This window comes from Garra rufa, chromosome 14 (genome assembly GCF_049309525.1).
Source record: "Garra rufa chromosome 14, GarRuf1.0, whole genome shotgun sequence".
Classification (NCBI taxonomy): Eukaryota; Metazoa; Chordata; class Actinopteri; order Cypriniformes; family Cyprinidae; genus Garra; species Garra rufa.
In genome coordinates this window covers 31,982,638-31,999,232 of record NC_133374.1, presented here as the reverse complement: position 1 = coordinate 31,999,232, position 16,595 = coordinate 31,982,638, and the positions used below count along the sequence as shown (strand labels likewise).

Genomic DNA, 16,595 nt, shown 5'->3' with positions numbered 1-16,595 from the left:
AGAGGTAAATCAACAACAGTTACAATTCTAACAATATTTCAGGCATGATTTATGAGATTAAAACTTAAGGATTCATTAGTTTGAATATGCAGTATCTCACAAAGTGAGTACACCCCTCACATTTCAGCAACCATTTAAGTATATGTTCTCAAGGGACAATACTATAGAAATAAAACTTGAATATATTTTAAAGTAGTCAATATGCAGCTTGTATAGCAGTATAGATTTACTGTCCTCTGAACATAACTCAACATACAGCCATTATTGTCAAAATAGCTGGCAACAAAAGTGAGTACACCCTAAGTGATAACAGGAGTATGCAAAGCCACATGTCCTATTCATCATGTTTATGTTTTTGTCTGCTTGACAGGACCATACAAAGTTGTGTATCTTGTATTAGAGCAGTTAAAATTAGATGCTTTAAGTACAATTCTCTCATACTGACAAAGAACTCTCACAGGATTTGAGAATTAGAATTGTTGCTCTCCACAAAGATGGCCAAGGCTATTAAAGGTTCAGTAACACCCTGAAACCGAGTTACACTACAGTGGTCAGGGTCATACAGAGGTTTTCCAAGATGGGTTCCATTTGGCACAGGCCTTGCAAGGGTCGTTCATCGTAGATGAGCTCTCCTTCTGTGCATCAGGTGCAGAACCTCTTTTAAAAAAACAGATGCATGAGCGCTGCCAGCATTGCTTTAAAGGTTTCAGAAGTAGAAGGTCAGCTTGTCAGTGCTCAGACCATACACCGCACACAGAAACAAGTCAGTTTGCATAGGCGTCGTCGCCAGAAGGAAGCCTCATCTGAAGCTGGCTCACAAGAAAGCCCGCAAACAGTTTGCTGAAGACAACCTGTCCAAGAGCATGAATTACTGGAACCATGTCCTGTGGTCTGATGAGACTATAAGGTAAACTTGTTTGGCTCAGATGGTGTCCAATGCGATGCCCTGGTAAGGAGTACCAAGAAAATTGTCAAGGTCAGGTTTATTTATATAGTACCTTAAAAGCAACGAGTGCTGACCAAGGTGCTGCACAACCAAAAATCAACTAACAAAAGCATTAAGACAAATAGAATATAAAATCATTGAAAAATGAATAAGTAATGCAAACATCACAAGACAACAGAGATACAACAGAATATGTTCAAATTAAACAAAAGCCTGAGAAAAAAAGATGTTTTAAGAGACTATTTAAAATAAGATAATGTAGGGGATGATCTGATAGATAAGGGCAAAGAGTTCCAGAGCGTAGGATCATGAACTGAAAAAGCCCTGTTCCCTTTAGATTTTAACCAAGATTTTGGGACAGTCAATGACAACTGGGAAGATGATCTAAGCGTTCTCACAGGGGAATAGCAATGGAGAAAATTGTGTCTTGCCTACAATCAAGCATGGTGGTGGTAGCATCATGGTCTGGGGCTGCCTGAGTGCTGCTGGTACTGGGAAGCTGTAGTTCATTGAGGGAAACATGGATTCCATTATGTACTGTACATTCTGAAGCAGAACATGATGGCTTCCCTCCAGAAACTGGGCCGAACGGCAGTTTTCCAACATGATAATGATCCCAAACACACCACCAAGATGACAACCTTCTTGCTGAGGAAGCTGAAGCTGAAGGTGATGGGGTGGCCAAGTATGTCTCCAGACCTGAACCCTATTAGGTGCATCCTCCTGTGGGGTGGGGCATCCTCAAGCATAAGGTGGAGAATCACCATGTGTCTAAAGTCCAGCAGACCTTGAGGAGTGGAAGAGGATCGCAGCAACAACCTGTGCAGCTCTGGGCTGGGTTCTCCGAAACCACCTTAACGCTACGTCGTTCTTAAGTTGTACCTTAAGAAGTACCTTATCGTTAATATGTGTTTTCCGAAACCTTCTTAGTTAAGTATACCTTCTGTAAGTCATACGTTCGTAAGGTTGGTCTGGAGCGCTCTTAGCTATACCTTACCGCTGCTGGCGGTTCATACCGCTAGTGGGCACCACGCAAAAAGCTTTTTTACATCGCGGTTTAATTACAAATAGAAAATTTGATATGAACATTTAATATAAAATCTGATTTAGTATTAAAATTGCATTTTTTACTTTAAAATTTTACACATAAAATACTTAAGTTGTTATAGCCTACACCCAGTGTCAAGTCAAGTCACCTTTATTTATATAGCGCTTTTAACAATACAGATTGTGTCAAAGCAACTGCACAGTATTTAAACAGCACAATAGTGTGTAAGTAACGCATTATTGTAAGCAATCAATTTTCAGTAAAAGGCAGTTCATCAATGAATTCAGTGATATCATCATCCAGTTCAGTTCAAATAGTATACGGTATCGCTGGAAAGTGTCCCCAACTAAGCAAGCCAGAGGCGACAGCGGCAAGGAACCAAAACTCCACAGGTGACAGAAATGGAGAAAAAACCTTGGGAGAAACCAGGCTCAGTCGGGGGACCAGTTCTCCTCTGGCCAGTGTATGGAAGTGTTTTCATTAATAAAGTTTCCATGGTTGTTAGCTTTTTTTAATTACTATCTCGAGGCACATCAGCGGGCGAACCATTTGACAGAAAAGGCTATGAGTCTATATAAAGAAAGATGAGTTTACACAAACTTTATAGCTATGGCAGCGAGACAGTGAGTACTTGTTTTAAATCAAAGACGGCGCCGTGCGTGGAGAGTAAAAGTGTGTAATGCATACGCCAAAGTCCAATTTTGCGTGCATATGATACGCCAATCCTTCCCATTAACTTCAATGGAGAGAGGATGCATACAAATACCACGCATCATCTTTTATATCATCTATATAAAAGATGATGCGTGGTATTTATACCTCTCTCCATTGAAGTTAATGGGAAGGATTGGCGTATCATATGCACGCAAAATTGGACTTTGGCTTATGCATTACACGCTATTGCAAAGTCGTGTTATTCGTACGCAAAATGATGAGAATAAGTTGAAACACATACACATGTATTTCTGCATGTACATATTTCATTGAGCCCCGATAAATGCAGTTTGTACTATTTCTAAAACGCTTCTTTATAAAAAAAAAAACATTGTTTTCTCAATACTTTACCTATACCGCTGTGAAGGAAAGAGCGCACAATCGATCACCGAGGCATCGATATCAACCTATTCAGCACCTCCACCATGGACAGCACCTGCTAAGGTCGCACTTAAGAAGGTTTACCTTAAGCAATATCCTAAGGTATAGTTTGGAGAACACACGTAGGAAAGGTATAGCTGTAGTTAAGGTGTACCTTTTGAGTCTTCGTAGCACGCTAAGAGACAACGTTATCGGAGAACGCAGCCCTGATCAATTCCATGCCCAGGATGATTAAGACAGTGCCAGATAACAATGGTGCTAACACAAAATATTGACACTTTAGACAAGTTCATTTAAGGTGTACTCACTTTTGTTGCCAGCTATTTTGACAATAATGGCTGTATGTTGAGTTATTTTCAGAGGACAGTGAATCTATATTGCTATACAAGCTGCACATTGACCACTCTAAAATATATCCAAGTTTCATTTCAATAGTATTGTCCTTTGAGAAGATATACTAAAATGGTTGCTGAAATGCGAGGGGTGTACTTACTTTTTGTGAGATACTGTACATTGAACTAAACACTATCATAACATCTTAGTTAATAATTTTGTATTATTTTATGTTTTGGCCGTGACTGCACATTTTCGGTAGTGACAATAATGTTTTGGTAGCGGCCACATTACAAAATTTTCACCCACATGCTACTAAAACATACTAAACTGCTAACAAATTGCATAACTGTACTAAAACTTTGTTTACGTTTCCAAATAAAGAATCATGTGTTCCCTTTTGTCACCAACGAAACAATGACATGTTTTTGTGAAACATCGTGACATGGTAGTAACAATTTTATGGGAGGATAAACCAAAAGAAAAGGGGTTTAAACATTTTTTAAAAATTTAGGGGTTAGGGTTCGGGACAGCCACCTACCAATTGCAATACCCACTAAATGATGATTTTATATATTAAGCTCACTAATACTTTTAAATATTATCGTGGGTTTCAATAGATAATAAAAGGATCTGACTTAACATCTAAGATTTGAATACCTAAATGCGTTTTAAATGTTTTTTAATTGTGGGACAGCAGTTTGCACCAATTCTGTAGAATGGCCATATAGATACATACGTTTATTTATGTGACTGCGCCCACCTGACTGAAAATTATTTTCTAAACATTCTGCGCTGTATACTTCCCTCCCATCCTTCATTATCTCCTCACCTGCTGTCTTCACTTCAGTGGATGGATGGATGTCAAGATGGCGAAATAGCAGGTCTACACGTCAAGCTAATTAAATCCCCCCAAGATACACGGACTTGAACACGGGACGCCTCATGCTTAATGCGGTAAGAAATATCCCTCTACTAAATAGTATTTGTGTTCGCCTTAACTTTGCTCACTTATTGTATTGTATTAAATTATCGGCACATATTCATCAATCGAACGTCTGTTTCAGATTCGTTCGTTTTCTTGTAGTCAGAGGCAGAGCCGGATTAACGCAAAGGCAAACTAGGCACGTGCCTAGGGCCCGATTGGCGGGAGGGGGCCCAGACAGAGGGACACTTTTTTTTTTTTTTTTTTTTTAAATGTACAAATGTCCTATCTACAATCTATTTCAATATTTATTAATTAACTAAAAATAGTGACGATGTTTATCTTAACCATAGACTTACATTGTCATATTAACGCCAGCCCATGACTGTATAGAGCGGCGCCAGTCAGAGCCATACAGAGCGATTTGTGATAAGCTTTTCACCCAGAGTTATGCCGCGGAACGGCAGTCAAACCCGTGAATTCCCACTCGTGAACTCGTACTAGATCGATGGACTCCCAGTTACGAGTTCTGACGTAACATACAATATCAGCCCTAATGCGTGCGGTGTTTATGCAAGCGGTACACGGTGGAAAAATAGAGCATAGGACAATATAACGTTGCAATCAAATTCATAATATAAAAATAATAATAATTCATAAATGTGCCCAGGCAGTTTGGCGTGACTTGCCTGGAACGCTACAAAGTCGTGAGTCGTGATTTTAAGTCGTGTTTAACGAGCTCAAAAACCTGCCTGGAACGCGTAGCATTAGATGCATGCTGCACATTTAATGTTATTATTAAATAAGGCCTATTATTACATTGCATTTAGTTTGAGAGCAAAGGAATGACAACATAACCTGTACATTATTTGATTTGTATTGCTTTTTACCTTCCCTCCAAAACTCGTTTTTTTTTTTTTTTAATTCAGGCAATTTTATATTTTGAAAAAATTAAATAAAGCAAAGCCGTTTGAACAGCGCTCTTCACTTATTATTTTATTTTACTTACAAAACAGTCTTCTTTTTAGCGTTTATTTTACAATAATAACCAATAGGATAGAACACAGGTGTGGTGTTTTAGCAGCTAATCTATTGGTGATTAATATAAATAAAATAAATCTAAAACTCTGTTTTGTCAGTGTTCCATGGTCTCATAGCCTACTATGAGAAATAAAGTTTAATAAATGCAATACAATGCATCACAAATCCGTGGGAACGGATTGCTAAAGTGTGCGCACAGATTATAAATTTGTCGGTAAGGATTCAAAATCTGAGGGTACGGTTTACAAAATCTGAGCTCACGGATTGGAAATTCGTGAGTACGGTTTGATAATCCATGGGCACGATTTATATTTATTTATTTAACCGAGGGAACAGTTTAAGAACTCGTGAGTACAGTTTAAACTGAGGGAACGAATTGCAAAACCGTCCCCACGGATTAATTATTTTTCTTCTACAGGTGACGTAAGGGGCTCCGTGTGAGCCATAGACTGGTGTGAGCCCAATATCGTTTTGCTTAATAAACTTATTTACTCTGTTTACATACTTTACTGACACCTATTGGTTATTTACTGGTACTACTGCCTTAACAATGACACTCCTAATGGATAAGATGAGGATAATTAAATAGCATTTAATAGAGCCGTGTAATGTATAAATAATGAATATCAAAAATAGTCTGATAGACTGTTTTATATACAACACATGACTTATTTTGGCATACAACAACCAATTTTTAACCAAAGACTAGGCTATGTAAAATGTGAATTAACTTTTATTAGTAACTTTGGTAAGTTTCAGATTTCAATTCATAAATAACATCGACGGAGGGGGGCCCAAAAAATGCAGCCTGCCTAGTGTAGTCCATTTATTTAATCCGGCTCTGGTCAGAGGCCAAAACACATCTTCACTGGTAATTAATAACCTCGTCAAATATTTGCATAATCGTCAGTATCCGGTAGAGGGCAGTATAATACATGTAAAAAACGACTCTCAACTCAGTATCTTTAAGCAATACAAACACTTGAAGTAGTTTTAATTCTCTTTATTTCACCTTCATGTATATATACACTGACAGCAACACACACGTGAGAGTAACACCACTTACATCAACTTATACTCTGCAATCTCACAGGGACAAATAGGCAGATCTAGAATACTCTAGGGCAGAAGGGACAAAAAGAAAGACAATATAAAACATAGACAGATTCTCATAGTAACTCATGAATCGAACTGTAATGGAACGTTGCAAGGCTGAGCAGTTGCCATAGAGCTCTTGGCGTGAGGGAACCGCCGCCACAAAAGGGGAAATTAAAAGTAGACCATCTTTTGTCATTCCATTCTTCAACTCAGCCTTGTTCTCTAAACTCGCTGGCTTGTGTTCTCCATAAAACCAACAGACTTCAACGCAATTACAACGAGGAGAAACTGAGTGTTTAGACGCCTGGAATGACTGGTTAGTTCATATAGTTACACTTAAAATAGATGCATATATACGGTAATGTAGGTATATGTACACAATACAAAACAACCTTCACAGATTTCGACTTGATATATTTTGATTTGACTATTTCATTTCATTATTCAGGCTAGACATGTTCGGGGAGGATTTATATGATCAAATCAAGTTTGTCTTTGCTATATATATAGTAGTGCAGCCCATGGATTTTGCAGTTACAGGAATGTTTCCGTGCCACAAAATTTTGGCCAACATGATGCTATTATGCGTGTTAGTGTTAATGAACGGACTTGGAGAGGTTGCCAGTCGGAGACATTGAAGTCCACTGTGCTATAAAATTGCTGAAGTATTCGATTCTGGCTATGCCAGAGAATAATTAGGTCAATCACCAGGGAGGTTCTGTAAACTTACAAATTCAAACAGAATGGCAACATCCTTCGTCGTGGACGTGAAACTGAAAGAAAAGGTGAAATGTTTGTGGATGTATTTTAGCAAGACGACATCCATATGCACAAACAATATGGCTTGGCTGCAGAAAGTGTGGGCGGAGCCTGCAGGGATGGTGGTTGATTGATTGACAAGCGCTTTACTCCAACGACTGCAGCATGAGGAGCTGCTTGAGCACCTTCGTCTGGCTGGTCTCTCTGATCTCTCCTGCCAGAAACATCTCGTCCACCACTGTATACACCTGAAACAACAATAAATGCTTTATCAGTTCACGCTTCACAGGGATACTTCATCCAAAAATGAAAATCCTGTTATTAATTAGTCCTCCGTGTCGCTCCAAACCCATAAGACATTCGGTTATCTTCTAAACACAATTAAGATACTTTTGATGAAATCCGAAAGCTTTCTGACCCTGCATAGACAGCAAGACAACTGACACGTTCAAGGCCCAGAAAGGAAGTAAGGACATTGTTAAAATAGTCCATGTGACATGAGTGGTTCATCCTTAATTTTATGAAGCATCAGGAATACTTTTTATGCACAAAGAAAACTGAAATACCAACTTTATTCAACAATTCTTCTCTTCCGCTTCAGTCGACGCCATGGTACATCATGGTACTCTTGTGAAAGCGCGTTGACACATTAGAGATGAAATTGCTGAACGAAGTCATTATTTTTGTTTTCTTTTCCTTAGCTTTGGGAAATTGCAGTTAAACCACTGATGTCACGACTATATTACTGATGTCCTTACTAGCTTTCTGGGCCTTGAATGTGTCAGTCGGGTTGCTGTTTACGGAGGGTCAGAACTCTCTCGGATTTCATCTAAAATATCTTAATTTGTCTTCCAAAGATGAACAAAGTTCTTACGGTTTTGGAATGCGATGAGGGTGAGTTTTCATTTTTGGGTGAACTGTCCCTTTAAGGAATGCCATTCAAAACATAACCCTATCAAGCCTACGGTTTCATATCTGATACACAAAGGCCTCTAAATTATCAGAATGATCAAAACTGGCTGAAAAACCCGTCATACACAATCTATTACATTCCGTCGCCTGATTGATAGTTTACACTTTATAGCAAGTAAACAGCCTTTAAATATAATTGTAAACACAAGAGAAAGAGAAAATAAAAGTTGAATGTTGTTACCTGAATGATCCACAGCTGATTTTATTTGTTTTTTGTTTAGTAATAGTTGTTCATGAGCCCCTTGTTTGTCTTTGTCCTTTGGTTTTCCAGCATTTTTTATGTATTTGAACCCTTTACAACAACATCTGTATGATTTTGAGATCCATCTTTTCACACTGAGGACAATTGAGGGACTCATATACAACTATTACAGAAGGTTCAAACGCTCACTGATGCTTCAGAGGGAAACATGATGCATTAAGAGCCAGGGGTGAAAACTCTCTGAATTTGAAGATCAGGATAAATAAATAGAAATTATTTTGTCTTGTGGGAAACATGCAAGTCTCTTCTGTAGATTCTGAAGGGCAGTACTAAATGAAAACAAATATGATATTTAGGCAAAATAATAAAAAATGTAAACATTTTCATTCTGTTCAGAAGTTTACACCCCTGGCTCTTAATGCATCATGTTTCTTCCTGAAGCATCGAGCGTTTGAACCTTCTGTATCAATTGTTCCATTAAAAAAAAAATTATATATATATATATATATATATATATATATATATATATATATATATATATATATACACACACATACACACACACACACATTTATTTCTGACTATAATTCCATATAGTATTCTTTACAGGGTTAACAAAACCAAATCTCATCTCACGCAGTAGGTGGAATCAAAAATACATCATCAGGTAATTAGCTGAGCAGAAATCAAATGCAATTAACTGTGGCAACTTTTTTTTCCCTATAATTACTTATGGTTTTTCCTTCTGCGGCAGCCTCCCTCTTGTGCTGAATGGATGTGTGGATGTTCTTAATTGTATGACTGTTGTAATTATGCATAAAATACCTGTTGCCATGGAGCTGCATTGCTGCTGAAACAGAGCTAATTACATCTTTTTCTCTTACTAGTTTTTGCTGCTCGGGCCTTTTTCTGCCAGTAAAGCTCTTCTAAATGTTCCTCAAACTGAAACACTCCATGGATAGATGCAACCAAGCATTTACCTTTACCTCTGATTGGTTAAGGCAAGTCATGTTGAATCACATCAGTAGTTTTTTTTTCCATGAATATTTATCAAGGATGCATTAAATTGATCAAACGTTGCAATAAAGAAATGTGTAATGTTACAAAAGATTTCCATTTTAAATAAATGCTGTTCTTTCAAACTTTATATTCATCGAAAAATGCTAAAGTTTCCACAAAAATATTAAGCAGAAAAATGCTTTTCAGCATTGATAATAATAAATGTTTTTTGAAACAGCAAATCAAAATATTAAAATGATTTCTGAAGGATCATGTGACACTGAAGACTGAAGTAATACAATTCAGCTATGCATCACAGAAGGAAATTGCATTTTCAAATATATTTGAACAGTAAACAGTTATTTTAGATTACAATAATTGTTCACATTAAGTTTTTACCCTATTTTTATTCAAATAAATGCAGACTTGTTGAGCATAAGCATATGTATGTTTTCAGTATCACTCAAAAGTTTTTGAACAGTAAGATTTATGTTTTTTTCAAAGAAGTCTCTTCTGCTCACCAAGCCTGCATTTATTTGATCTAAAGTACAATCTGAAAATATTTTTACTATTTAAAATAACTGTTTTCTATTTTAATACATTTTTAAAATGTAATTTATTCTGACATTTTTTGCATCATTATTCCAGTCACATGATGCTTCAGAAAGCATTGTAATATTCGGATTTCCTGCTCAAAAAAACATTTATTATTATTATTATTGTTGTTGAAAACAGCTGAGCAGATTTTTTTAAAGGTTTCCCTGATTAATAAAAAGTTCACAAGAGCACCATTTATCTGAAATAGACATCTTTTGCAACATTATAAATGTTATTATCATCACTTTTGATAAATTTAAAGCATCCTTGCTAAATACAAGTGTTCATTTCTATAATTTCTTTCCTAAAAAAAAATACTGACTCCAAACTTTTGAATGGTATAGGGTATAATGTAACAAAGAAAACAGATAAATGCTTTTTGCATCAAAAAATCCTGATTTTTTTTTTTTTTTTTTACTGTTTTAAATATTGACGATAATAATACTAACTGTTTCTTGAAAAGCAAATCAACGTATTAGAATGATTTCTGAAGGATCATGTGACACTGACCACTGGAGTAATGATGCTGAAATTTGAGCTTTGATCACAGAAATAAATTACATTTTAAAATATATTAAAACAGAAAACAGTTTAAATAGCTTTCCTGTACTTTGGGTCAAACAAATGAGAGACTAAAAAAAATTAAAATCTTACCGTTCAAAAACTTTTGACTGGCAGTGTACATATCTAAAATTATACACTTTTTTTATTTTAATAAAGTGTTCGTATTAGTTTAATTCTACACTCACCTTGTAGAAATTGAAGACCAGATCTAATTCACACACATTGTGGAAATACTCATTCAAAACCTGCGAAGAAAGAAAAATACAGATCAATTCGAATTGATTCATAGCAACATCTGCTCAGGATGTCGCACAGCAGTCTATCGCAGCAGCAAAATCAGGGACGGGTAGCTGTTGACCATTTTAGGTTGGTGACCCAGGCATTTGCTTGTTTTTAATCCAGTGTTATTCAGCATAGTGGGCTGGTTTGGGCTTAAGTGATGCGGGATATGATGGGGGAGTTGTTTACAGTGAAGGTCAGAGGAAGCCCTTAGAATCCATGTCACAATGTTCTTGAACTCCTGGCTGCTGCTTTCCCTCACGGCCACATTCCAACAGTCTCTCAGACACGGAAAATTACGGCAATGTAAGTGCTGCTCCAGTGCTCTTATTTACCTGGTGAGAAATCTGCCTAAAGCTCATCGTCTAATTATCTCTGTTGTGTTACTGTATTTAGAATAGAAATGTTTAGGGTAAGACTTAGTGATACGCTTAGATTCATTTTGTTGACAAGATAAAATTACGAAAAAGCAACGATTTTAATGCACTTCTTAATTTAGTCATTTGTTACCCTGGACCACAAAACCAGACTTAAAGGAGTAGTTCACTTCCAGAACAAAAATATACAGATAATGTACTCACCCCCTTGTCATCCAAGATTTTCATGTCTTTCTTTGTTCAGTCGTTTTTGAGGAAAACATTTCAGGATTTCTCTCCATATAGTGGACTATGGTGCCCCTGAGTTTGAACTTTTAAAAAGCAGTTTAAATGCCATTGTTTTCCTTTGCTTGACCTTCTTTGCATGTTCACTTTGTAAACACTGGGTCGGTAGTTCTGCAGCTTTTGAAGTTGGAGGATATTTTTCGACATACCCTATCTTGAACCAGTATACACATTTGAGGTTAAAAAGTATATACATTTTTAGAAAATAAACGATCATTTCACTAGATAAGACCCTTCTTTCTCAGCTGGGATCATTTAGAGCCCTTTGAAAATGCATTTAAACTGCACCTTGGAAGTTCAAACTCGGGGGCACCACAGAAGTCCTAAAATGTTTTCCTCAAAAAACATTTTTTTACGACTGAAGAAAGAAAGACACGAACATCTCGGATGACAAGGGGGTGAGTAAATATATGTACATTTTTATTCTGGAAGTGAACTACTCCTTTAAGCATTTTTATGGTTATCGGAATCTGTCATTTTCAAAACCAATTTGCCGATAAAATAATTTAAAAGCATTTCAAAGTTTTTTGGGGTTTTGTCAGAGCCCTTGTTATTCTTAATTTTGACATTAATTTCCCTTTTTACACCAGATATCGGTTCAAAATATCGGTTATCGGTATATTTTTAGGAATAGCCATAAATACATTGTATGGTCAAAATTATAGATTTTTCATTAGGATATTAAGTAAAGATCTTGTTCCATGAAAATATTTTGTAAATGTCCTAATGTAAATATATTAAAACTTGATTTTTGATTAGTAGCATGCATTGCTAAGAACTTCATTTGGACAACTTTAAAGACAATTTGAATACAGAATACAGATTTTAAAATAGTTGTATCTCGGCCTAATATTGTCCTATCCTAACAAACTATACATCAATTTAAAACAAAAAACAAAAAAAACAGACCCTTATGACTGGTTTTGTGGTCCAATGTCATATTTAGTTCCCTAAAGCCTGTGCCAGTGGTACAGTTTTATGTCTGCTTACCATCAATTGCAATAACTATCAAACTGGAAAATCAGATCAATTTTAAATTATTTGTGTCATCATTTTGAAAAATGTTCCCTGTGTAGCATTTTAAATGCTTTTAGATAATATGCATATACATATTGCTGTGTTTATGATGTACCAAGACACATAAGTAAAATGATTCTTCCTTGTTTCCATTTAGTATAAATAAAAGCATGCTTGATGTTTTAATTGTTAATGTACTTTACTCCTTGCATTAAACATTTTGAATCTGCTTGATAACGGTGTTTGTTTGGTCAAAATAATGATTCTTTTGATTGGAGGTTTAAATTATTTTGAAGCAAATACATAAATATCAAGATACATCACCTAGACCCAATATTACAGTATTTCTTTTAATGACTAACAGCTTGGTTATGCTGATATTTGTGTTATTTGAGGAAGAACAAGCAGGCAATCACTTTTTAAAATCCAATGCAAAGCAGATTTATCATGCTGAACATTAAAGACCTTCATCAAAGTTAATCTCCTGACGTTTCAAAGCTAACAGCCTACACTTCCCTTAAGAGTCTCCATATCTCATTTTGATTTGCGCTTAATAGAAGTGCATATAAGAGGTTTTTAATTATGGATTCTGTGCAGCGTAATCAATTCAGTGCTCAGGAAGTGTGCTGATTACACCATTTAGCTGCTCAATTGAATGCAGAACACATTAGATGATCATGTTATTTGGTGGGAGCTGAATATATATAATTATATATATATAAGATATATAATTTATTTATTTTAATTTTTTTCCCCAGCTATATTTGTGACCCTTGACCACGAAACCAGTCTTAAGTAGCACAGGTGTATTTGTAGCAATAGCCAACAATACATTGTTTGGGTCAAAATTATCAATTTTTCTTTAATCACCAAAAATCTTTAGGATATAATGTAAAGATAATGTTCCATGAAGATATTTTGTAAATTTCCCACCATTAATATATATAAACTTGATTTCTGATTAGTAATATGCATTGCAAAGAACTTTTGCACACTTACATTCCAGATTATCAAATAGTTGTATTTCCCAAATATTTTCCTATCCTAACAAACCATACAATGGAAAGCTTATTTAATAAGCTTTCAGATGATAAAAAAAAAAAATCAGACTGACTGGTTTTGTGGTCCTGGGTCACATGCATGTTCAAATTCACTCTTTACTCACCCCCAAGAAATTCAAAAGTTTGTTTCTGTATCTAAAGAGATCTGGGGGGTGTTCCATAAAACAAGTTTATCAAATAAGTCAGGCTTATTTCAGTTAGCCTGACTTATTTGGTAAATTTGTTTTATGGAACACCCCTCTGGAGAAATTTAGCACTATTTCACTTGCTCACCAATGGATGCTTTGCAGTGAATGGGTGCCGTCAGAATGAGAGTCCAAACAGCTGTGTGCAGTGTGTGTTTGTAATAAGCAAATCCATCATTAACGCATTTTTTACTTAAAATATTATGCATCTATTCATCATCATTCTATCGATTATTTTGCAACGTTTACAATGCCATAATGATAGATTTATTAAAAACACGCAGCTTTTTGCTTCAAAATATGTTAACTGATGGATTAATTGGAGTGTGGATTGTTATGTTTTTAATCAGCTGTTTGGACTCTCATTTTGATGGCACCCATTCACTGCAGAGGATTCATTGATGAGCAAGTAATGCTACATTTATCCAATATGCAAGCGTATCTACACCTTTAATGGCCCAAGTCCAAGTTTGAGAACGTTTTCAGCAAATTCATTCATTTTTAGGTGAACTATTCATTTAAAGCTAGCTCTTCGTTTACCTCGACAAAATTGTGAATGGCTTCCAGGTAAGCCAGGTTGTTGTCTGTCACATCCACACAGATGCAGAAGTACAGGCCAGCGTATCGCCTGTAAATAATCTTGAAGTTTCTGAACTGCAAAGGAAAACAATGTATACCATGGAAGACGATAAACCAGTTGATTTGCACAATAAACAATGATTTGTACATTTCCTAGAGAAGACTTTTGAAACATCACATGACAAGTTTGTTGTTTTTACCACTCCTATAAAGATTATAATCATATTTAAAGGAATACTCCACTTCTAGAACAAAAAAAATCCTGATAATTTACGTACCCCTTTGTCAAACAAGATATTCATGTCTTTCTTCCTTCATTTGCAAAGAAATTAAGTTTTTTTTGAGGAAAACATTTCAGGATTTTTCTCATAGTTTTAATGCAGCTTCAAAGAGCTCTAAACGATCCCAGCTGAGAAATAAGGGTATTATTTAGGGAAACAATCAGTGATTTTCTTTAAAAAATATATAATTTATACACTTTTTAACCACAAATCCTACTCTTGTCTAGCTCTGTGCATGCATACTCCGTGCACTCCAGTTCAAGACAGGGTATGTCGAAAAACTCCCATCTCATTTTCACTGTTTTACCTTTTTTTTTTTGTAAAGGGTGTTTGAGCCTTCTTGCATGTTCACTTTGTAAACACTGGGTCGGTACTTCTGCACTGATGTAGGACAAAAAGTATATACATTTTTTAGAAAATAATCAGTTGTTTCACTAGATAAGACCCCTATTCCTCGGCTGGGGTCATGTAGAGTCCTTTGAAGCTGCATTTTTAACCTTCAATCCGTTGAGCACCATTGAAGTCCACTATATGGAGAAAAATCCTGGAACGTTTTCCTCAAAAAACTTAACTTCTTTGCGACTGAAGAAAGACATGAACATCATAACTGACATGGGGGTAAGTAAATGATCAGGAAATTTTTATTTTGTAAGTGGAGTAATCCTTTAAAAACAAAAACACTTGATGTCAAGGACAACAGCAAGTAATTTATACCGACCCTCTGAATCACAGCAAGTATAAAATGTTAAAAGTAAGTGTTGTACCTCTACAAAGTTGGTGTGTTTGGCATCACGAACTGTCACTACGGCATGAACCTCTTCGATCAGCTTCTGCTTCTCATCATCATCAAACTGCATGTACCATTTGGCCAGCCTGGTCTTCCCTGCCCGATTCTGGATAAGGATAAAGCGGATCTGCAGAAGAACAATAAGAGAAAACTTAAGACCTAACTCTCACAAATCAAATGAAATCAAAAATATCATTCACAGAGCTGGAGCTTTTTTGAAAATATGAATAATAACAACGCATTGGACAATTTTAATAGCTCAAGATGCATAAACTGACATTAAAAATGAATTATTTATATGAAAACACATTGTTGATATATAATAAACAAATTATACAGAGCTTGCAGGACATAACTGACGTTAGCCATGAGCATTTAGCTTCATTCATTCCGTGTTATTTCTATTCTGACCTGAAACAGAATAATGAAACCCTGATTTTTTTCTTCTTCTAGATACTACAGTCAATAGGACACGTCTGTATAGTTTAATTTATGACCTTGGTCGTATTGGTATAATCGGTATATATCACACTAGCCTGTTAGCTGAGAAGAACACAGTCGAACGACTCAACATAAATGAGCGTATCAAGCAAAAACAGGTATCTACACTTACCATTGTGCACGGTATTAATCGTTCACGGTGGCCTGAGTTATTCTAATCAATGTTTAATTGATTTAATTACGAAATATAGCAGCCTCAGACTGGGTTAGGTTCTGTAGCCGCCCGCTATCTTCACTGGACAGGATGCGAGCAGAGGCCGTTGGTGCTAGGAATTATGGGTAATGTAGTTTTGTAAGTAGCTGATAACGTGCAAGGATATCAAGGGAATGTTCGGTTCTTACTACAATTACAATCTTACACCGGGGTTGAACTGTCAAGGATAGCACATGACTTAAAGGTAAAATTAAACGATTATAGATGTTTGATAGGACTTTTGCTTTGAGTTACTTACTAAATTAACATAGTTATCGTAATAAACTTAATAGTTATTAGAAGACATAGACCATAGGGCACATTCGAAATAACAAAAGTAATAGAAGCGTGACATCAATAATGACAGTTTTATGAACGTCAATCCAGCATAAAATAGATTACGAAAAATGTATATATAATTATTGACCTACATTTTGTCAGTTGACAATTTGATATGTCACATGTGAAATA

The 16,595-nt window shown here is 35.9% G+C and overlaps 1 protein-coding gene across 1 annotated transcript; it reads right to left on the bottom strand.

Moving 5' to 3' along the window:
* Positions 1 to 6,376: 6,376 nt before the first annotated feature.
* ap2s1 (adaptor related protein complex 2 subunit sigma 1) lies at positions 6,377 to 16,187 on the bottom strand. The gene is made up of 5 exons (XM_073817596.1): positions 16,044 to 16,187; positions 15,408 to 15,557; positions 14,324 to 14,437; positions 10,765 to 10,824; positions 6,377 to 7,493 (listed from the first exon to the last, which is right to left on the bottom strand). Exons 1-5 carry the CDS (start codon positions 16,044 to 16,046, stop codon positions 7,392 to 7,394), a joined length of 429 nt encoding a protein of 142 aa, XP_073673697.1. The 5' UTR covers positions 16,047 to 16,187; the 3' UTR covers positions 6,377 to 7,391.
* Between the last annotated feature and the right edge of the window lie 408 nt (positions 16,188 to 16,595).

Bases quoted from the DNA above. Each gene is read 5' to 3' on its own strand.
- ap2s1 (XM_073817596.1), bottom strand. The intron at 14,438-15,407 runs GTACAACACTTA...TTTCCTTTGCAG, and splicing joins AACACACCAACTTTGTAGAG to TTCAGAAACTTCAAGATTAT. The intron at 10,825-14,323 runs GTAAACGAAGAG...CTTTCTTCGCAG, and splicing joins CCATTCACAATTTTGTCGAG to GTTTTGAATGAGTATTTCCA.